At 48.2% G+C, this 23,297-nt stretch overlaps 1 protein-coding gene across 4 annotated transcripts in view; it reads left to right on the forward strand.

The window, feature by feature from the left end:
• Positions 1–20,287, forward strand: part of STRBP (spermatid perinuclear RNA binding protein) — a 68,306-nt gene extending 48,019 nt beyond the window's left edge. Inside the window, exons 16-17 of one of the 4 annotated variants that reach the window (XM_082842516.1) lie at positions 2,129–2,173; positions 20,032–20,287. In XM_082842516.1, the coding sequence (XP_082698642.1) occupies positions 2,129–2,173; positions 20,032–20,201 (215 nt within the window). In that variant the 3' untranslated portion in view covers positions 20,202–20,287. The other 3 variants (XM_082842514.1, XM_082842513.1, XM_082842515.1) reach the window with 3 other exon arrangements.
• The last annotated feature ends 3,010 nt before the right edge of the window (positions 20,288–23,297 follow it).

Consider the following 23,297-nt stretch of genomic DNA (forward strand, 5'->3'; position numbering starts at 1 on the left):
CTGAGGTGAACTCTCTTGCCTTTGGTGACGTGCTCGTCCAGTTTTGTCCAGCTGCTGGGCCATGGGACGTTTCCCTCACGCCCGAGGGGTCAGCAGCCATCAGCTAGTGGCAGTGATTGTGAGAGGAATCCTGCTGTCTGCCTCTCTGCTCTGTAGTAGCTTCTCTCTTACATCATTGCACTGACCTCTGTGAAAGGCCTGTCTTCTGAAGCTTTTAAAAAGGAAGTTCTTTTATAGCCTAGAGAAGATTCAGATTAGGTCAGTTTGGATTATGAATAGGCTATATGCCATTTGCAGAGTGTATTTTGTGCAGCAGGGAGTGTAGTAAGTATTTTTACATATGTTATTTAATTACATTCCTCTGCCATCAGTTTCTGCAGAAGACTGAGGCTCAGAGAGGTTAAATAGCAGGTGCAATTCAGAGTCACCTTAGTGAGATGTGAAGTCAGGATTAGAACCCCAGTGGCCTCATTAGTGGCCAGCTTAGTTGTTATAGTTTCATCTCTTTAAGGAGGTTTTAGTAAAACGTTTGAAACTGTAGCCTTAGCCAACCAGCTACCTTTTCCTGGAATAGATTTGATATACAGCCTTCTTTTTTAAGCATTAATCTTTTTTTTTTTTTTTTGGCTTCTGATACTTTTCCTACTGTATATTTCCTACTGCTTATTTCAGCTGCCTTGTGTCCTCTTGAAATATATGATTTAGTGAGCACTAAAGACTAAGTTGTACAACCCGCAGTTTTATATGACTTAAGTATAGACTAAAAAGTGAAAAACTTTATCTCTAAGAAAATGTTTCAGTTAGTCCCCAAAAGCAATTTACTTATTCAACATATATTTGAATGTTTTATCTCAAACAAGAGATTTAGATCTGAGCATTCAAAGATGACCAACACTTAGCGTCTGCCCCTGTGAATGCTCGGGGTCACATGGGGTAGGAACAGACACTTGAGAAAGTACCGTGTGATACGATGCAAGCTGTGACATGGGGTGGGCAAAGTGAACGGCAAGCCTGGGGGACTTTACAGAGGAGGTGATAGATACCTAAAGGATGAGTTGCAGTTGGTCAGCTAGAGAAGAAGGAAAAAAAAAATCATTCTAGCGGCAGAAATGATTATAGAAAAAGGGGCTGTAAAGTAAAAAAGCTTGATTTGTTTTGGGTACAATGTGAAGGGCCCATGTAGATTTTGTGCCCTTGTTCTATTTTAGAAACCAGTTTTTCCTAGAGATTTACCCAAGTGATTTAGTAGTTATATGTTTTAAAGTCATTTTACTGAAAGATTAAAGATTGTCATTTCTATTAACGTAGTATTTCTAATCCCTTTAAAACTATAAAGTAACTTGGAGGGTTTCCCATTTTATAGATGAAAGTGGCAACTCAGAGGTTACATATCTAAGGACATATAAGAAACTAGTGCCAGAACTAAATGGTTCAAAAACTTTTGTGTTCTTTGTACTTTATTGATAATATGAGCCTTCTTCATAGGCACCAGATGCTAATGGCAATTTTAACAACATTTACTGAGAGACCCTGTGCTGGGGCCCAGAATTCGGATTTCAACAAGACATGGACCTTGCCCTCGAGCCCACAGCCTGATCTGTGCGCCCTCTTCAGTGGCAGTTGAGGCTTTAGCCTGCTCTGTCACTGCTTTCTGAAAAAAAGACTTGGAAATGCCTATTTTCCAACTCTGAGAAATTGGTAACTTGAGTGGTTCTAAGTATTCTTTTGTTGAACAAATTAAATGTGTGAGTGGTTACTATATGCCAGACATTCTGCTAGGTTCAAGTGTTGCAAAGATGTATAAGACTTGAGTCTCTGCCATTCTAGGGGGGAACACAGACAAAGGGTTGATAATTATAATACAATGTGGTAGGTGTAGTGAGAAAGAAACAGGATATTCTGGTAGGTCAGGAGAGCTTGGTAGGCCGCAGTAAAAAGCTTCCACTCTGCATAGGCATGGAGGAATCTCGGTGGACTCGGGCCATTCTGGGAAGGGTTCTGGTTGAGCCAGCACCTGGAAGGAGCCCTTGGGGCCCAAGGCGCCGGGCCGGGTGGTCCTTGTGAATCGGGCCGGCGCTGACTCTGCCCTTTTTCCTGGACTGATGTGCTTTCTCCTTCTTTGCACCAGGCTATGGAACACCATATGGTTACAGCACAGCTGCCCCTGCCTATGGTATGTACACCGTCTTACTGATTTCTCCTCTTAAGCCACTCTGCACAGCAGTCCAAAGCGCAGTTTGTATCTAGGGTTTCTTTAAATGAATTGGAGGATCTCAGACCTACTTATTCTAGTGACCCAACTTAAATTCCCGTTGAAAATGCCACAACCTTGTGGTTCTTGGTTTGGTTGGAGTTGCTCTTCTCTCTGCTTTGCCTGATTGAAGGACTGCTTGTTCTAATTGCCTGTTTCTGACCATATTGAAATTAAATATTTTAAGTAGTTCTTCTTACAGCCAACTTATACTCCATTCAAAGGCTACTGAAGGGCCATACTCAGTTTCTAGCTTGGCTGCCTGCCAGTTATAGAGCTACATTTAAGTTTCTGGTTTGTGAACTCTAGGTGATTTGAGTTAGAGATAGGAAGTGCTCACTTCAAATTCATAGCTGTCATCCTTTTTCATGAATTTTTCTGTAGAGGTGTAGTGAACAGGTCCTAGAGGGTGATGAGGGGGTATCTGCAGCAGTTACTGAAGTGCTTACTGCAGAAGGTCTGTGTAGTACAGTGAGAAAATCATAGGAATAGCTCCTCTCCCTCCAAAAATAAAAAACAAAGGCAGATGCGGAAATGAACCTCAGTGGCCCTTTGGATAACTTTTGAATGAGGTTTATGTGGCAATGGAGGCAGTAGGTTTGGAGTCAGTGATATGCTCTCTTAGGCATTTTTCCTAACTCGGGTGCTGTGTGGTATAGAGTTGGCCATCTATAGGATGTTTGTCGTTGAGAGAAAAAAGAGCGCGAGTGTGTGTGCACACATGTGAGAGAATGCATGTGAGTGTAAGAGTGGGCGGGTGCACACGTGTGTGTGCAGCAGTGTGACCCCAGGCTGGGTGTGTGTGCACACAGAAGAGAAGGCCCTGGACTGTGTTGCTACTTGTGGCGTTAGTCCTCCACACGAGCCTCAGACCTTCCATTATGCTTTTTCTCTTCATGCATCAGCTTTCCCATTTTTGTTTGGATGAAAATTATGGGTCTTTAAGACACTGCTAAACTGAAGCTTCATCTGATTTCCTAGCTGTAGAAATAAGTAGAAAGTGAACAGTTTGACCGCTTTCCCCATTAAGATAGATAATTTACATCCTGGAAAGACGTGGAGAAGCTGGAAGGCTCAGACGTTTGGGGTGAGTTTCCTCTAAGGCTGAGAGCAGAGTCTGGAGTTTCTTCCTTAACTGAATGTCTCCACTGACACATTCAGGATTTGGCCAGGGCCTCCCCATCCAAGAATATGCTATCACTTAGAGTTCCTTCTGAATTCAGGCTCTCTAGCTCCTTTTGATTTGGCAATTTGCTTTTACCATTCAGCCAACTTCTGGATACCCTGACCACCTCATCCTTCCTGTGAATTAGGTCTGGTCAGTTTATCCAAATACATTTTGACTCACTAGACTCATTGTAATATGTCTTGTGTGAGAGCCAAAGCGTCTGCCTCCTAGGGCAGGTCCTGAAGTCCGTGTCTTTCTTTTAGACATAGTAAGTCCCATGTTCTTTAGTACAGGTTTGCTACAGCTTAATTTTTTTCTTTAAAACACTTGTATATCTAGGCTCTAAGGCACATTCACGTTTTTCCTGTCTTTTTAGTTTTTCTCTCTTGTTCTTCCCTCTCTAACATTATGCTCTCACCCCACGGCCTCTGAGCCCCCCTTCAGAAGGCTCCCATGCGCCATATAACTGACTTCCAAAGCTGGTGAAATGTAATGCCCCCATTTTTCACATAAAAGATTTGGTTTTTAAATGTTACTGTGATGCCAACCTACTAAAACGATGCTTTCTTTTGGCTGTAAGGTAAATATGTCTTTTGGCCTTTGTAAAGCTGTTGCATGTGGGGTAACTTCCCTCTGATCATCTGGTGCCCTCGAGTACCTGCTGTTGCTGCTTTGTGATTTCTCCAGAGCTTAAATATTAGAATAGAAATAAGGATCAGATTTCAAATCATGCTTGAGTATGCAGAAGTTTGTGAGGCCACAAGAACTCATTAATTACAAAATTAAGCAAGTAATTAATCTTTCCAGATTTGCCATGCCAATATTGGCAGTAGCCAAGGTAAACACCTGGTCACGGCTCCAGTTGGAACTGTCTTTCTGGGGATCTGAGGCCTGCACAGAAAGCTGTGCTGTGAATCTTGACCGTCCCTGTTTCTCCTGTAATATGTGATGTGCCAAATTGAGAGTCACTTCAGAATATTAATCAATAGCATTGCTTTTGAGCTTTATAATTCATGACAGTTCACTCAGATGAAATCCCTTTTTGAATATCCTTCTTCCTATGATGTAGCCATCTTAATTTTGAGTGGAAAATATTAAGAGTAACTTCCAAGTTTGTGGGCCTCTTCCATAATGGTACATGTTGACTGACTAATCTGGAAAAGGTTAATGATAATTACTGTAAGATTCTTTTTTTTTTTAACCTGAAATTTTTATTGGATTATTAAACTTATTTGGAGTCCTCTCCGTTTCTTTTCTCTGTAGGTTTACCCAAGAGAATGGTTCTGTTACCCGTTATGAAATTCCCAACATATCCTGTTCCCCACTACTCATTCTTTTAGCAAATGACAGAAGCTAATTCCTCTTGAACAATACAGTACATACAGAATGTTAGAGAAAAAGCCTTTTTATCCTGCTTTCTTTGAACACATACTTGATCAAAATTATTTGTAAAGAACATCTTTCCTACTTTTTGATTTTAACAAACGCAAATTTAGTTCTCTAAAACTTGAAAACAAACAAACAAAAAGAAACTAGTTCTGTGAAACGGTACCTCATTTCCGGAAAATAACTTATACCAGCCCTTCTGTTCTAGGGAAATAAGTCTAGCAGTTCAAAGTTTAAGTTTTAAGAGGAGTATCAGATTATGTAAAATTAAATTCGTGAAGGATGTATAGAGTCTCAAACACTGATCACAAATAAACTGCTTTGTTGTAACACAGAGTACTGCCTGGTTCCTGATGCAGTCACTGATGCTTAGCTGATTGATATGTATTTGCCCCAGGGCACGTTAATTCGGGCTGTAGTTATTTTTTTTTAATACAATAGAGACTTTTCATTTAAACTTTAACTTTGTAAATATTGAAGTGTGTAATTAAAGCCAATAAAATATGGGTTTGAATATTGTTTTAGCTTATTATTTTTGATATGTTTTGGTATCAAATTATAAAGAATTGAAAACTAATAATAACTTAGCCCTAGAAACCCATTCATTTGTAACCAAACTGATAAAACAAAGCAAAGGCGATTGTTAGTTTGAGCCACAGTCTATTTACTTTGTAAGCCCTTTGTACTCCTGCTGTACGAGGGCATCCCCATGATAAAGGTTTACTCTGTTATCTGAGCATTGCTTATTAAAATGATGGCACTACCCAGAGATGGGGAAGGAGGAATGTGATTATTTTAGTTTCCGAATTTCCAAGTTTTAAAAAATAATAAATTAATTGATCAATCACCCTCTCTTGTTCTTGTGGCCTTCTTCACTCTGTAAGATACTGTGTTCACTCCCTGGCTTTTTTCATGCAGAGAGAAGATTAGCGATTTTTCTGGGATTCTTTGAAGGGTCTCTTATCCTCTTCAATTACATCAGAATCTAAAGCAGCAACAGGGTCCCCATAAAAACTTGCTCTTCGATTGTCCCAGTTCTTGTTGAGTGCTGCTGTGAAAAGTGACAGGTTTCAGCCATGGGTCAGCATTTATTTTTTAAGACACCTGATTAAGCTGGTGAAAAATGATCAGTTGGTAACATTGTGTTGTTCTGTAAAGGGTGCAGACCTAAGTCTTCCACTTCCATTCTCACCTTGTTTGGAAGCCTATGATGTTACTAGAAGGTAATGGTTTTATTAAGGTACTCGCCCCCATGAAGGCAACAGTGTGGTCCCATGTTGATATTTACAAGTTCTGTGTCTTAAAAATGTCTGTTTTTAGTATGAATTAGCTTTCCTCGTCTTTCTTCATTTCTGGTTTTTGGAGCTGAACAGTACCCGTCGCTGAGAATGGGCTTCACAAAATACCGCAAATTTATGTACCAGATTTCTTTGGGACCGCTAAATGAGAATGAAACAGATCGTTTAAAACAAATGTTAGTGTTACTTATCAGAAATAAAATTTTTACACCATGCTTGTTACTGCTGCTCCTTGACCTTTTGTCTTTATTAGTGGTGGGTGATACTTTAATAAAACCTCATCACTTGCTGGAAGTAGCTGTGAACTTACCATTCTCATCCTGTGCATTAGTGGCTAGACGTACACAAGAGGGCCCATCTCAGCTGGGAGTTTTCATGTTTCATTGATTCGTTTTGCTGACCTATGGATGAAACAGAGCCATCACTGAGAAGAAAAAGCATGGCTGGTAGTGTCCATTTTTTATTAATTAAATATTTACAAACAGTCCTCTTTGTTTTTGGAATACTATTAATTGGCAGCTGCAGCTGTATTGTTATTTGAAATTGATTGTCAAATTTGCATTCCAAGTTGGAATCTCTTTGGAGATTTCTCTTTAGAAAATTCTTTTGAAGTAGCTGACTCAGCTTCATAACTCAACCCTTCTATAATGGTGAAAATGGAGCTGTGCTGTTTTCCAACATGATGGCAGTCATTTCAAATGGTTTCTACCAAGTCTTTTTTTTTTTTTTTTTTTTGTTGTTGTTTGTTGGAAGTTACTAACCATGTTGTAAACCTGCCCAGTTGCTGCAAACTTTTACATTTCTCTGCTTTACTTAAAATAATTGAGCTGTCAGTCCTTTGTTAGAAGTGGTAACCATGCAAGTTCAACTGTTTAAATCTTGTAATGAATTAAGTGTCCTCCCCCTACCCCCACCCCCTTTACCCTTCCCACCCCTTCATTTTGTAATGAAAATTCCACTTACAGCTGAAAGAGCAGAGAAATATAAATGAAGCTTTTGGCTTCACCAAATTCTGTGAAATTAACATAAAGTTTTGCTTCTCTGCTCTTTTCTCCACTGTAGGTGGTTTTTTCATTGACAGCCCCTATTGCCAGCCTCTGAGCGTCGCACCATTTATTATTCACTTGGGCCCTCAAGATTTCTTCTCTGACTTCTAGAACCATCAGGTTGTCTGGCTTGAAATGGCAATTTCTGTGTCTTAGTCTTAAGAGCAATGTGACCCCCTGAGGCTTTCCAGCTTTCAGACACAGCACTCTGACACCTCCTTTTGGAAAGCAGTGAATGAGCATTTTAAAGAAGAGCAATACTTTATTCAGAGCCACGGTGTCTGTTTGAAAACTTTTCCTTTGGAAACCTAGCAATATCTGGATATACTTAGCCCCTCCTAGCCTAGTCTCTCATCGGGGAGTCTACAAACCAATGTAGAACTTAGAATTAGTGTATGAGCTGTGCTATCTTCTGACAGTTTTTAAACTTTTTTAGCACATAAACTGAATAGTTGCATTCCTGACTGCGTCAGTTAGCGCTATTATAATTCCTCAGAGATAGGGGTCCTCCTTGAAGCCATATTCTTTGCATGGGGGCTGGCACCCAGCCAGGGAGGTGGCCTGCAGCCATGTTTCTTGAGGCTGTGGGAGCACCCCATCTCTTGTGCAAGGTAATTGGTCCAATAGATTCCCAACATACCTCATGCTGACTAGATGCAGTGCATGGTGCGGGGAAGCCAGGGCTCCTGGAGTCGTTTGTAGTCTCTCTCAAATTGTTAACCTGGGGAACAAACCACTGATAGATTTTGCTGGTATTAGCCTTTTCTTCTTTTTTAAAATTTGGGTGAATGTTTGAAAATCATGAATCAGTCATTCACCATTATTAATTGAAGAGCTGGGAATACCTCGTTAATGTATTTTTAAAACTGGTGTTGGATCCTCTGTGTATTTCAGGTTAATACTTTTAAGCAGTTTTCAGCACGTTTATCTCACTTTATTCTCGTTCTCCTTGGACCTTCGTAGCCATATCACTTGTATAAAATAGGCTGAGATATAGTGACTGTAAGCTGTGGTCTCAGTATACAAAGGTAAGCGCTTTTATTTTCTGATTAAAGAGAAAATTAAAAATCGATGAACACAACATGCATATATGACAATCATATATGATGTATTTGATCTCTTAGGTCTTATCTCATCACATTACTTTAACATTTTTAATGATCTAAATGTGAAATAGTTATTTTCAGCATTTTGTTTTTAATACCCTTATAATTACTTTCTCTTTGAGAGACATTTCACTTTTGAGTTAAGTGTGTGTATGTGTATAGAAACTTATAACGTATATGCGAATTACACACACTTACCTGTTTAAATAAAAGAATTTGGTGGTGGGAAGTGTTCACCTAAGAAGATTTTTACGTCAGGGCAAAAAGTGCTGGAATTTCATAAGCAGCAAGATTGATAACAGTGCCGGTAGGACCCATTTATATGTAGCTATTACATAAGCTGAGGATCCAAGTGCCAATTTCTCAAGGAGAGAGACTTCTCTGAGAAATGAGTATCTCTGATCTGTGTTGTATGCCCTAATACAACAGCAGCAAGAAGCCATAAAAAAAAAAAAGCAATAGCAAATGAAAAAAACCAAACTATTAAGGTAACTATGGAAAAATATAAAATTGACTGAGTTAAGCTAAGTATTTGCAGAATCAATTATGGCAAGACTCAGAATGGTAAATACCTGGTGTGCAGAGACCAAATAGATGTAAGGCAATTCATCTTTCTTTTCCAGATTAGATAGATGATTTATTTCCCACCTGATTCAACCGTCATGGAGTTCATTTAAAAGATGTGAGGGTTAGGCCAAATATTTTTAAAAGGATTTGCTTCTTCGTTACGTGTATTCATTCCATAAATGCATTTCATATGTGTTAGATGTTCTGTGCTAAGGTTGTACTTGATATATATATATAGATAGATAGATTAAAATGAAGTTTATGTTTTATATTTGTCTCTAAGTAGTAGTTTTCTTTTTATTGCTAACTTTGAAGGTTGCTGGAACAACTTTTTTCCCATACAGAATCTGTATGTACATTGAATGTGGCTTCGGCATCTATAAAAGGCTGAGTGAGGTCTAGTTGACTAGTACCAAGTACATTCCAGTCCTGATCAAACAGCCAAGTGCCCCTTACGGGACAGGTTCTTCTCTAGCAAAACAGGCTCCGCCCAGTGGAAACCTTTTAAGTCGGAGAGTCTCCTTGTTGGTGGAATTGGGCCTATTGTAAATATCCTAGGTTGGGAGCCAAATAATGCATTAGCAGTGTCAGAAGATAATTTACTTAGTTAATAGTTTATTTATAAATTATTTAATAATATGGGCCCCCTGACATCACTGAAAATGGGCATCATTTGGAAATTCACTCATTTTAAATTTCCCTGGCAGTTTTGAGAGCCTGAAACCAACTCTGGTTTATGTTCATGGACCTCTATCCACGTAAGTGCAGTGAATGAAATGAATAACAAAGAGCCCAGTCCTTTAAAACTAGTTTTTATAGTGTAGCAAAGAACAAAAGTGGTTAATTTAAACACTGACCACATTTTTTGATGACGAGTGAGGGAAATTTTACTCTTATAATCAATCATTCATTATCATTTCCCTGTTTCTTGGGTTTCATTAATAACTGCACTGGAGGTAAATCTTCAGTAGTGAGTTACAGGAGTGAACTAAGGAGATCTGCCCCCTTTCCCCCAACCCCAACAGTTAGATTTCTAGCAATCTAGAGCCCTAAAAATCAGGGACATTGAGAGCAGTTAAAGCTGAAGACAGCCTGCTCTGTGAGTGGTCTTCCTGCAACTTCCATTCAGCGTATGCCAGTGCCTCCCTGGTGGTGCTGGGATGGGGGTGGTCCCTCTGAAGTCACCCAGAACAAGAAAGGTTCTGTTGTATTCAGACTCCTACTCTGAAACCATCTGAGGCCATGCCATCCATTGACCAGAGATTTCTCAGTGTTACTAGGAGGCCGGGAAGGGAGATGGGTGGTAAGTGAACCTGCAGAGCCAGGAAGCTGTCTACCACTGAGGTGAGTTCAATATTGACGTGTTTCTCTCTAGCAGTTACTTACAGAGCACAGAGCTAGTACTTCTTATGTAAGTTCCTTCCTTTCCCAATAGCATCTTCCAGAAAGTCTGTTTTAAGTCAAGAATTGAAGTTGACTTAGTTGTAAGAATAGATATCCTTTCCCACATTATCATTTTAGGTAAGAGCTAACAGCTTCCATTGATGCTTGAAGCAGTGATCTTTGGAGATTTTTTTAAAATAGCAGCATAATGCAAATTAGGTTATGTAAGCTTTATAGCACAGCTAGAAATAGGGATTAGAAACCATGTGGGACTCTGGGCCAGAGTATATTTCTCTCCCTCCAGCAAATTCCTGTGGGGCCTAGGAATTAGATTCTGAGTAATACACAGAGTGCTTTGAATAGGACCTGGTACAGAGTAAGTGCTCAGTAAATGCTGACCGTTCTTACTGTGGTTGGCTGAGGTGACAAAATACGTGCGGGAGGCTGTGCTGTGCCGGCATGTAGTGGAGAAGCAGGTGCGTGGCCTGCTGGGGGGCGGGGGGAGCGGCGTGGGTTCTTTAGTGTTGACAGGTTTGGGATACTCCAGGCTTTGGGAGAGGACTCTAGCAACTTCGGGTCAGTCGGGAGGTACAAAGCAAACACTGGATGAGACCTGGTGTGGGAGGCTGCGGCAGATCCGTGCTGGATGAAGATGCTCATGTTTCTGTGCGGTAGTTAATCATCGGGCAGTCTGTTGCCAGGGGTTCGTAATACTTGCTTTGGGACTTAGGTGTGCTTGGAACTTCAAAGGGGCTGAGCTTATCAACCTGCTGATTCTAAGTTTCCTGCCAGTGCATTAGTAAGAAAAGAGTGTGTGTTTGATTACAGCTAGCCCCAGAATCTGACATTCAGAGCTCACCATTTATTTGGCAGGTAGAACGCAAGTTACTATAAATCACAGAAAAGAAAGAGGAGACCGGGTGGCATGCTTAGAAGGCTGTTGACTTGGATGCTTCTCTCTTCTAGTTTGCTGCAACACCTTGGGAAAAAAAAAATCTGTAGTTAACACCACTCGAGGCCTCCCTCTTGCCTGTTAAATCTTAGAAAAAAACATACCTGTCTATCCATCCCTCTCTCTGTCCCTATACCCATTTATCTATCTGGACACAGTTGGGAAGTTGCTTTTCAGCAAAAAGAAAAATGAGGAGATGGTTGGTCTGAATAAAGGGTGAGCATCTTCCTGTCTGTCTCTGGCTCGCACGTGTCTACGTGGACCTCCGGAACCTCTGGAGAAAAGTGTGCGGCCGCATTCCTCTCTGCTGGTAGAGGTGAGCTGAGTGGGGAATACAGATCGAGTTCTGTGATGCTCTAAGGTTATAAAAACTGTGTAGACAGGACTGAGTGTTACTTTTAAAGGCAAATAAGGTAGAGTTGCATTATAGTCAAGAGGCGCTTCTTCAATCCAGGATATATGTATGTCAGTGATGTCCTGGCAGACGTGACCCCATTCCTCAGCTGTAGCCATCTGGGTGGAATTCTTGCCTCAGTAACGATCGAGGGTTCTTTTGTTTGTTTTGCCTTGATCAGTCAGTTGTTAACACCTTAATTACCTGGTCCTTCTAAGGAGGGTCTTAGGGTCTTTCTTGGCAGAACTTTGCTATTTCTGCAAACTATGCTGTCTCTGCTGGTGGGTAGTGTGGAGACTGCCACCATCTGCCCAGGCAGTTTAAGAGTCAGATTAGCATATCCTAGCTGGAGATGCGGTCCTGAGTCATCTTTTTGCTGCTTACGGCCCCCAGGAGGTAACGGGATTAGCCTGCTGCAGTGAGGGCATTCTCTTTGCGCTGCCTAGGAGCCTAGTCTCTCTCTGCTTTGTTGCAGTTTCTCCTACCTTGATCCTTTTGTGTGGTTTGGAAGAACAGTCTCTGCATTCACATGTCAGCTGAATGTCCCAGGTAGCTAACAGTGGCCCTCAGTTTAGGTCATTTTGGGCTGTGGGCAGCAGTGGATGGAAGAAAGGAGAGCGGGAAGAAAGATGCTAAAATTGGTACCTTGTGTGTGCCAGGCACTTGGACATTTTTCTTATTTCTCAGCCTTCTTGAAGGTGGTATTATTCTTATTTTACAGATGAAAAAACTGAGGCTCAGAGTTAAGTGCTAGAGTCAAGAATGAAATCCAGCTCTGTCCAGTGCCAGAGCCTTTTTCTGCTGTACCAGCTATGGATTAGAAGTCTGGAAAGAAGGTGAGGAAGCACATCGGGGGACAGGAAGGTGGTGTGTGGGCAGTGAGGCAAGGCCGAATGGAGCCTAAAAAGGGCCTGAACACAAGCCAGGGGCCTCACTGTCGCAGGATCTTTGGAGCTCACCGACTCAAACCCATCCCAGGCTCCCGTGCTAGAATCTAGGCTTTGGCTTGAGGTCATTTTAGACCAGATATCCTGGCCTAAAATAGGGCTGTTTTCTTTTAGAGCCGTTGGAAAAGATTAACAAACTGGAAAGATAGACTGGAGGGCTGAGCTGTGGCTGTATAAACAGAGGAAGCTTTTGCATTTGAAGCTTGCTTTTCTGTTTGAATATCAATGAGAAATTGAGGTGTGCGTTTTCATTTAGCTAATGCTTTCTGAGTACACGCTATCTGGCCTGAGATTGGCGATGGGGATGTCTTAAAAGATTTGAGCCAAACTCTGAAGGAGAGCTGGTGAGGCTGGGCTCATTGGGTCAAAGGAAGAGGGGTGGCCCAGGGTTGGGGTGTGAGTGCAGAGAGATGGCCCTGGGCAAGTGCTGCGCAGAGATGGGGGTGAGGGGCAGATTGCAGTGGCCTGTTCTGCTTGCCAGGAGTGTCCCCTGGACTCGGCTTCACGGAAGGCTGGGGTCCCCTCACCAGCTCCTCGGCAGACTGGGGCTGGCTGGGTCTCTGCTTAGGGTTAGGTGGCCGTGGAGGTGGACGCAGAATCCTCTTCAGGGAAGGATCTTCTTCTCTAACCCACGTCACCACCAGCCTTGGCAGTTGCCGTTTTTCTGAGCCACCTGCCAGAATCCTGGGGCGGAACAGGAAGAAGGAACCTCTTGTAAACCCAGGTTGTAGGAGTTCTTGAGCCGCGGCTTGCGGAGGGAATGGCACCTGCGTGTGTAGCGAGCGTGCCAGCAGAGCTCTCTCGGGGCCGTGACTGTGTTCCCTGCCCTGATGGTCCCACTCAGAGAAGCTGCAGCGCAGGGGTGGTTGTTCCCACTGCACAGACAAGAAAATTGAAGCCAAGAGGCCTCTGCAAACCACCAGCTTATTTGTGGTAAAACACTGTGGCTCCTGATAAGTGAGTTTTTAATCACACAGAAGAAATGGCATTTCTCCTGTTTTTAGAGTTAACAGAAGCCCTTTCTTAGCGATGAGATTTGAGCTCCTCCACAACTGTGGGATCTAGAAATTTTCTCCTTTTACAGATGAGGAAATAGAGGCTTAGACAAGATGACTTGCCCAAAATTACACAGCTAGTCCGTGGCTGAGCCCACCCCTCCTGCTGGCGCTGTGCTCACCACTGCTGGTTGGTGTCGACAGTCTAGGCTGCTGCCTATCCTGTTTCCTAAAACTGTCTGGCAAGTTTCCTCTCCTCTTTACGAGGCATTCGTTCTACTTACCTTTCTTCCAGACTTCTGGGATGTGTCCTGTGTGGTTTGAGACAAAACACGCAGAAAGCCACCTCTCCCCCCCGACCCCCCTCTTCTTCCCCTCCCCCCATGGGAAAAAAGAAACCAGACTTCGGGCTCATCCTTCTCCCGCTAACCTGGCTCCTGGGCAAGGTTACCGACTGGCCAGCCTTGGGCCAGGTGGCCTGTTTGTTGTTTTCTTTGCCAGCTGCACAGTTGGGTCTGTTTCCACAGACCATCTTTTTGTGCTGTAACTGAACCCTGTAATAAAATGCAAACCAGTAACTGCCATCGGAGAGATCCCCAGGCGTTGTATGGAGGGAAGGGATGTGCTGTTTCCGCTGAGCTTCATCCACGTTTTGGTTGTCAGCTGTCATGTTTCTGGCTAGGCCTTCCTTGTGTGCTCCAACTAAAGGGGTCGCCCTCATAGTTGCCTTCCCAGAGCGCTGGTGCCAGGGTCTCACTGGGCCCTTCCACGATGTAGACGGTCTCAGAAGATGCTCAGCTCTCTGAAGTCCTTCAGGCAAGGTTGGAGGCTGTATTATGGGAGGTATGGTGGCCATCATCCTGGAGGGGATCACTCCTTCCACATCATCTGGAAGGTGGCACCTGAGGAACGCAGGAAAGCTGAAAGCACCTCAAGATGGAATAGGTTAAGGCTGCTGAAGGACAGACCTGGAGAGATCATGGACCTTTCCATCAGCTGTTCTTTTGGGGTTTTTTTTGTTTTTTTTTTTTGCGGTACGCGGGCCTCTCACTGCTGTGGCCTCTCCCGTTGCGGAGCACAGGCTCCGGACGTGCAGGCTCAGCGGCCATGGCTCACGGGCCCAGCCGCTCCGCGGCATGTGAGATCTTCCCAGACCGGGGCACGAACCCGTGTCCCCTGCATCAGCAGGCGGACTCTCAACCACTGTGCCACCAGGGAAGCCCTCCATCAGCTGTTTTAAAGGGTTGTATTTACTTGTCGTATGTGGTTCTAGAAGGGGAAAGATAGTTACGGTAAAGCCAGTTGGGCAGTTTGAGCTAAAGTGTGCCTCCCATGAGGTGTGGTGAGAAGTGGACCGCATGTTACCAGGAGTGCTTAGGCAGGAAGCCAGCTGTTTGCATACTGCAGAGGAAGGTCTTCTATGGGGTGTCAGTTTGCACAGAATGCTGATGTGGTTGGTGACACTGTCAAGACCGCTTCTCCCCTCTTGGGCACATGGATTTATTGGAAACATTCACTGTCACCTCCTACTACTAACCAGGCTGTGCTGGGGGAGGAGCACTTGAGGAAAACGTCAGGATTTTCAGCTTAGAAGGTGAAACCCCTGACCAAGAAGGAGCCCAGGAAGCGGGAGGGGACTGCTCGGGGCCTTGAGCAGAACAAGAGCCATCTTCTGTGCTTGGGAGAAGGGCTCCCACTCAGTCCAGGAGCAGAGCCAGGCCTGTGAAGAGACTTAAGAGCTGCGTGACTTACAGAGTGTGAGGGGCTCCAGCAGATGTGGCCATGGCTTCCGCAGAGCCTGGCATCCAGCTGGCTGGGAGGTCTCAAGGAGGGGCGCCTGGTGAGCGCAGAAGGGCACAGCTTCTCAGGACAGCGTGGAGGTGCTTGTTAATGGGAACCTGGGAACTGGGATGGTTAGGAGGGTGAAGTAGCAGATGGCATGTGTAGTTCGGGGCCACTTCGTGAAAGGCCTTGGAGGGCTTACCATCTTCCAGAACGGTGAGAGAATTCTGGAGGATCGGTTTGGACAGCTGGATGGGGAAGGACCGAAGGAAGGAGTCAGAAGCTGTTGCAGATGCCCGGATGAAGGAGGCTGGCTGAGGGCGTCAGAGGCAGGAATGGCATCTCTTCATAGTCCAGGCTCCTTGCCTGGGCCCAGCAGGAGGTTATGGGGCCAGGGAACCACAGGAACCCCACGTGCAGCCAGGGAACTGGGGGCCGCTGTTCAGTAGGTGCCTGGGACCAAGACAGGAAAGGGGGGTGGTGGCGGGGAGAGGCGTTGCAGTGTAGCAAGGGCCATCTCCATTGGCCAGGAAGCGGGGATTCGGTGGGCCTGACTTTCTCGTGGGTGCGGGGGCTCTGAGCCCCCTTCGTGTGCTCTCTGGGAAGCGTCTCCTTTGGCAAAGGACAGAGAGGTTTATGGGCCGGTCAGTCAGAATCTTACCCTTTCCCTGCATTTCTGCTCTGCTGAGTTTGCCAGTCAAAGGGAGTGGCAGGTACTGGATATTCGTTGGTACAGAGGCTTCTGCTTTTAAAAAAAGTAATGTTTTGGCTTCTTTACCTGGGCAAGGGCTGGAGTTCATTGGATTCAGCATTTGTGGAGCAGGGTCTTTAGCCGGGGGAAGGTACACACTTGCTCCACAGGGTGCTACAGGGAAGGGAAAAAGGCGCAATTGTAAGATTACTAGAGAATTTGCTTTGGGCCTCAGTTTTGTGTCTGTCCTGCCACCTCTGGCTCGTTCTGCACAGGTGGGCAGGGAGACCCGAGGAGGAGTCGGGGTAGGTTTCTGCACTTCCGTGTTTCTATACCTCTGTTGGGGACGGGGGCTAAAAAGGCGGTGGTGGATTTGAGCCTTTAGGTCAGAGCTCTGAAAGGTTAGGGTTCACTGAGACACTGATTGCATCGGACTTTGGGGTGACCAGGTGTCTCTAACTACAAGTGGCCTTGTTTGTTTAGCCCAGTGGGCCACAGAAAAATCACCTTTTTGCGTGTCACAGTGTGGAAATTGTTGGGAACGCTGCCTTAGGCCTGGTGTCGACAAACTTTCTGGAAAGGTCCAGGGAGTAACTCTTCCAGGCTTGTGGCCCATTCGCTCTGTCACAGCTGCTGAGCTCTGCCGTTCCAGCAGCACCCACGCAGCCAGAGGCAGAAGGTAGACAGACAGGCGTGGCTGCAGGCCACACTTCGCCAATCCCTGCCTTGGACTGTGGCGGTTACTCACCCTCTGGCTTAATCATGACTGGAAGCTTCCTCCCGTCTGCCGCCTGGACCCATCTATCTTCCCACGAAGGCTTCCTGCGCATCTGTTAGGTGTGCAGCTCTTGCCCAGAAGGACCTCAGATTTTGAGTGAGAGGTGGGCCCTTTCGGGGCAGCGGGTGCTGCAGAGCGAAATACAGAACGGGGCTCAGGGAGAGAAGGCTGAGGGTGAACCCGGAGAGCAGGAGGGAGGGAGGGAGGCAGCTCCGGAGAGGAGGACGGCTGGGGCCCAGCCTGTGAATAAAGGGCGCTGGGGAGCCAGTGGGAGGTTGTGCTCAGGAAGGTGAAGTGATCACAGATGCACTTTGGAAAGATCCTCTGGTTGGGGAAGACCACGTCTGTGGTTACAAGTAGTATCTTTCAGTTTAGTCTGGTCTCTTTTGCCCAGAGTCTGGTTACTGTTGGTACCCGAGTGGGAAGGAGCGACCCCCAAGTTGAGTAGCTTTTCTGGCCGCTGGCTGTAGGGGGCCAGTGAGTGGCACAGTTTTTGACACGGCAGAGCTTGACATGGTCCGCTGCCTTCGGGCTTCTTCTGTCTCATGTCTAATTTTGGATTGGGGCCTTGGTGTATGAGGGTGAAAAATGCTAGGGATGGGCTTCCCCTCACTTCAGAATGGAGCTGGTGCCTGTAGACCGGGGCAAGATGCCCAGGCCGGAGCAGGTGCTGCGCAGGTGCATCCCGACGCTCTAGGCCGGGACTGAGGTCGGGCTGGGGGAGACTGCAGGTCGGACGCGGCGCCGGCCCCAAGGTGCTCCGTGTGGTTGGGGCGAGGAAGAGACTCTCCACAGCATTTCCCCTCAGAGATGTTTCTAGGCAGGTGAAGGGAGCTTCTGTTGACTGAGCACCATGAGGTGAGGTTCCAGGGGCACGAGCTGCCAGCGTGCTCCCTTGACGTGGACAGAAGCCTGGAGGGTGCTGGCTTCACGAGCCCGTGAAGAGGCTGCGCAGATGCCGTTTCCTTGAAACCCGCACGGGCCCGTAAGAGTGGGTGAGGATCAGGCGCAGCTCGAGGAGGGAAGGCGCTTGCCCGAGGCCCCACGGCAGGGGTGTGGCGGTGCTGACCCCGGGGCCCTCCCCGCACGGCTCTGGCAGCGCCGCACCGTGGACCGTTTCGTGTGGCTGTGGACCCCCTGGGGACTGAGCCAGCAGGTGAGGGCTTTGGTGCTGCCCTGAGCCGTTGGGCAGACGTGGGCAGGGCCTCAGGCAGGTGGGTGGTGGGCTGCTTGAGGGCACTGCTGCTGCAGGCTCTGCGTGAGGGCACGGCTGGTCATTGCTGAGGTCGGGAGAGGGTCGTGGAAGGAAGAGTCGCGGAGAAGCCCCGGCTCCAGGGCACGCGGGCTGCTGCCGTGGGGCTCCTCAGGCTCCGGGGGCGGTGCTCTCAGCATGGCAGCAGGCACGTAACTTCCCATCTCTAAGGGGCACAGCCCGGGTCTTCCAGAGGTGTTTCTGGGGTCCTGGAACGGCAAAGACAGAGGCAAGCCTGGCCCAGCCGGATGTGCCTCCAGCTGTGGTCTTTCGTCGGGCAGCTCAGCCTGTGCTGCGGCTCTGGCCTCACAGGGAGGCTTGTGTCTGGGGCACCCTAGACCCTCGTGGAGCTCAAGCCTGGCCCCTGCCCCATCCTGGCCCACGGCCATAAGCTAGATGCCATCTGTCTCACTTTCCTGCTTGGGGAAACAGATGATGGTCTGAAAGTTCTTTTTTTGATTCTAACCTAGATATTTCTGCTGTTCTGGGAAGACTTTTTAAAATTTTTGTTCGTGAAGATGAACCATGGATAAGGATAGGAGTTTAGATAGCTAAGAGGACTGTCTTCTCCACTTGCAGTTCCTAATCAAGGAAGCAGCACCTTCCGTGCCCAGCCTCTTCCCCCACTCCCTTCCGCCGGCGTGACGGGCTTAAGCTGCCGTTAAGCTGGCGCTCCTTTCCTTTCCTTGACGTGTCCGTGCCGCTCTGTGAGCCTCCTCGACTCTTCCCCCCACTGGCTCCCTGGGCTGCGGCCCTGACGCCCAGGTTGTGATGATGGCCCACACGAGGCACGGTGTGGGGTTTAGTCAGATTCCTGAAACACCTCTTCTCTCACCTGCCAGGCCGGCAGTGCTGGTGTTTGATGCGTCCCTTTCCCTGACCATGGCAGTGTCTCCTGCTCAGGCCAGCCCTGTGCGGTCAGGTGGGGTTCACACTGCACCCGTACTTTGCAGAGGGGACACTGAGTACCGCTTGTCCCCTCGTTCACTTACTGTGGTGGCTTCTCAGACAACAGGCATCCTCAGGGCTCCTGACCAGGGGCCTTACTTTCCGCATCTCCCGGGAATCAAGGGTGGCTCTGCGTGTCTTGTGAGCTGTCGCCAGCCTCCACACGGACTTCCTTTCCCAGGGGCTTGAGGCGGCAAAGGGAATGCTTGGTCACGGTGGGACACCTCCTCTGCTTCTGTCCTTCTTGATGTCTTCTAATGAGTCATGAGCCACCTGCGTTGGGCAGACTTCATTTACTTCAGCTCTTAGCAGTGTGGATCCTCTTTTCCCCAAAGTATCTGTCAACTCAGGCCTCTGACTAGGGACCATCTGGCCTGTTGTGCTGAACCTCTGGTCTAAGTGGCTGGCTGGGGCCCAGTCACACCTTCAGGAAAAGGCAGGTCTCCTGAGGGAGCCCTAATCAGGGCCAGGGCACTTCCAGGGACAGTGAGGCAGGAGGGCCAGGGAAGGGGCTGGCCTGGGGCCCGGCTCTGCCTGTTAAGCCCCACAGTGCAGGCACCCGGGTCTCCCTGCCGCGTAGGATTCCCGGAGAGCGGCCTCTGAGACTCGCTTCTCACCCATTCCGAGCAGAATTCACTGTCTGGGAAGGAGACAGGAGGCAGCCAGTCTAGACCTGAAGCCCTGAGCTGTTCAAGAAGGGGCCTCCCTCACAAAGAAGGAAGGGGTCCTGCTCAGTCGTAGCCCTTCCTTGGCCCCAGGATGGGGGTTCAGGAGGCAAGGAGAAGGCTGCGTTTAGCTGTAGGTAGAAAACCTTTCCCAGTTTCCTGCACAGTTACACACGTGACACCGGACTCCTGGCTACATACAGCTTGCTCGCTCTCTGGTCTGGTGATGGCCAAGGTAGTGTTTAAGAAATCTATTTAAAATACCTATCTGTATCTATTTACTGTTTTTTCTGGATACACAAGTGTACATAGTATAATTACAGTGCAGAGTCCCTGGCAATAACGTCACGTTGTGTATTATGTTAAAAAAAAAAATATTGGAGAACGCGACCACCCCGGATTGTCCTCCCTCTCTGGGGTAGTGATTACACGTAGGACTCCGAACTTTCACCCTGCGGCGTGGTTGAAGCAGCAGCCTGCACGTGTGGACTGTCACCAGTGCCTCACCCAGAGACGCCTGGCCTTCACCCAAAGGGACTCTGCACCCCCGACTCCCACAGGCAGCGCCCACACTGCGGCTCCTGCGCACTGACTGTGTTGGACTCTGCCATAGACGGACCCTCTTGTCTGGCTGCTGCAGCTTGTCTGTAATGCCCTGACATGTTGCATTTTCCCCATTTGGATGAATAAAAATAAAAGCTTCTGTCTTCAACAGCAATGGGCTGCACTGTTCTGTGCAAGACGGACTGACTCTGGCTTTGACTGATGAAAGGGTGGAGTGCAGAACCCCTTTCCTGGCCCTGACTCTCCAGCTCAGCACATGTGGAAGGATCTTCCCTTCATGCAGAGGGCCAGGCCTCATTCCTATTCCTCTCTGCTAATGGTGCCAAATGTTTACTCAACCTGAACCTTTGACCCGGGCCCCTGGTGCAGCGAGTGGTGTGAGTGCCGCCGCCTCAGCTCAGCGTTCACCGGGTGCCCCTCACACACCTGCCTCCCTCCTAATCCTGACCCCTGACCCCGTCCCCAGAGCTGGCAGATATTACACATCGGGACACTAAGGCTCAAAGATAAAGGGACTTGCCCGAGGGAGTAGGACTTCGAAATGGCAGCAGCAATTTGAAAACAAAGCCAAAGCTCTTCCTACTGCTCCCCCTGTGAGGTTCCTGCAGTCAGTCGACCGACCCCAGTAATTCCAAGACTACAGTAAGGTCTCTGCCCGCCCCAGGAAGAAGGACAAAGGCGGCCCACGCAGGGGGTCTTGGAGGGAGCCAGGCCGGGCCTGTCGCTGCCCTCCAGGTAAGTGGACGAAGGCACTGGGTGTGTTGTAACTCAGGGCCGCCTTCGCTCTGCACACTGTCCCCTGGGCCTTACAGCCGCAGCGCACTGATGGAAAGAAGAGCTGGCCAGGCCGGCCCGCTGCTGCTTCCTCCCAGGGGCCCCACTCCCACCCTCTGGCCCGTGACTGGCACAGGGAACAGCAAGAGGAGTTGAAAACGGGGTGTGGGGGGAGGAGCACTGTTTTCCTTGCTTTGGGGCCCTGGAAGAGAAGGTGGAGGTGGTGGTACCTGGTACAAAGCATTGACATCCCAGATCTCGTCATCACGGGCCTTTCACCTTCACTTTCAAATCTGGGGATAACGTCACTTAACTCACAGGGGTGTTGCGACAACTGGGGGGAGAACACAGGGGAAGGGTCAGGAGCTTAACAGTAGCTCAGCAACCCGTGTGAGACCGAGATGGGCACCGAAGCCACGGCACACACACAACTTGGGAGGGTGAAGTGACCTATCCACGTGACGTGAGCATCCAAGGTCACGGCCCAGCCTTGAACTCAGGGTTTTTGGCCCAGGTACGCTGCTTGTAGTGAAGTGCTGTGAGAGTTTACACCCACCTACTGCCCACGTGGTCATCTTAAAGCAGCTGCCCTGCTGGTCACTGGAAGTTAGTTAGAGATGGGGATTAACGTCCTAGCCTTGTGGTCTGGGCCAGGAACCGCTCTATGGGCCCGATTTCTTCGCCTGTAAAAGTGGGGGAAGGGCAGGGAAACAGAGTGCTCGGTCCTCTTGTTCTGGGAGCGAGCACCTCAGCCATTCCGAGCTCACTTGTCTCATCAGCCCCCAAGTGAAGCTTAGGAGAAGATCTGCATCCCAGGGTCAGAATCAGGCATCTCTCTGAGCAAGTGAAGCACTACAGACAGCCTTTTAAACCCCCATCAGCCAGATGAAGAAACAGGCTCTGAGAGGCCAAATGACTCTCCTCTCTTGTCACCTACCTACTCCCCCTGCATAGATGTCTTGGTTTTCACAACTGCTGGGTCAGTTCAGAGCTGAGAGCGGTGTTCTGGACTAAGTTTTAGCTCCCATGGAGTTCTCTTTCCTTCACTCCTCTCGTGGCTCACTCCTGCCCCTGGGACTTGGGGTTCAGAACAGACAGGGCGGCAGATGCCTCTTGCCTTTCATTCTCAGCTGCCTCCTTCCCCCTGAGAGATCATGACCAGGCCCTGCAGATCCGCTCAGGTTCAACAGGGCCTGCTAGATGGTCTACTCAGCCTGTCACGCAGAATACGTGACAGGCTGAGCAGGCTTCTTGAAATCTACACTCACCTGCTTCTGCTTCCCACCCTCCCGCCTCTCAACCCACTTGGGTCTGGCCCCTCCGCTGCACCCCACCCACCTCTGCCCTCCTTCCTTCCTGCGCGCCAGCAGATTCCCAGTCACCAAGCCCATGAGCCTTCGTCCAGTCCCGCCCTCTCCCGAGGCGGAGCTTGCTTGTTCTCTCCGGATGTCCCGGAGTCACTTTAGGCCCCGTGTGCCAAGGCTGACTGGCTATGGGTGCCGTTCTCCTGGCAGGGCACAGCTGCTGGGATGAGGATTTCTGCAGAGTCCCTACACTCCGGAACACTGGGACCCTGGGGACTGGAAAAGCCCGGAGCAGGCTGGCCCATCTGGACTCTGGCCCTTGTTGGCCAGGAATGTGGATCCCAGAAATATGCCTTCTAGTCTGTGAGCGGCAAAGGGATCCCAACTGTGCTCCGGAGTCCCTGTCCTGGTCTCTGCAGAGCATCTGTCATGGCCGGGCCCCTTGCTAGGCACCTGCCCTGATTCAGTTCAGCGGAGAGAAGATGGGGCAGGGCTCACTCACCACCTTCCCTTCTTCATGGCCTGCATCTCAGCCCGCTTCCGTCCAAAGGCTGGGTGTAGGGGTCCTGGAGGGCAGGTCAAGCAAGGAGGGGACCGTCGGGTTGGGGAAGCACTGCTCTTCTTCCTGCTGCGGAGAAGGGGGCGAGGTGGTAAAGGACGGCCGGGGGTCTGGGAGCCTCGTCCCTGTGGCGCTGCGGTGTGGGATGACAGCAGGGAGCAGAAGGGAGCTTTCGGAAAGAGGTACCTGCTGGCCATGCCACCACTTCCCCTGAAAGCTCCAGCAGAGCATAACTGGACCTCGGGTACTCGGCCTTTCTGCTCTTCAGCCATTTCCCCTGCACATTCACATTTTGGGCCTGCAATTCCCTCTCCCATCTCTGCCTGGTGAGATGCTTTTGTCTTTCAAGGTCTTACCACACACACCCTTACCTCCTGTAAGACTTCCCTAACCCTCAAATACACAGGTCATGTCTCACTTTATTTCTCCAAGACAGGCAATGCTCACGATGAAGGCACAGGCCTCCCAGGGGACAAAGCCTGTGTCT

Source organism: Leucopleurus acutus, assembly GCF_964270905.1.
Source record: "Leucopleurus acutus genome assembly, chromosome: 7".
NCBI lineage: Eukaryota > Metazoa > Chordata > Mammalia > Artiodactyla > Delphinidae > Leucopleurus > Leucopleurus acutus.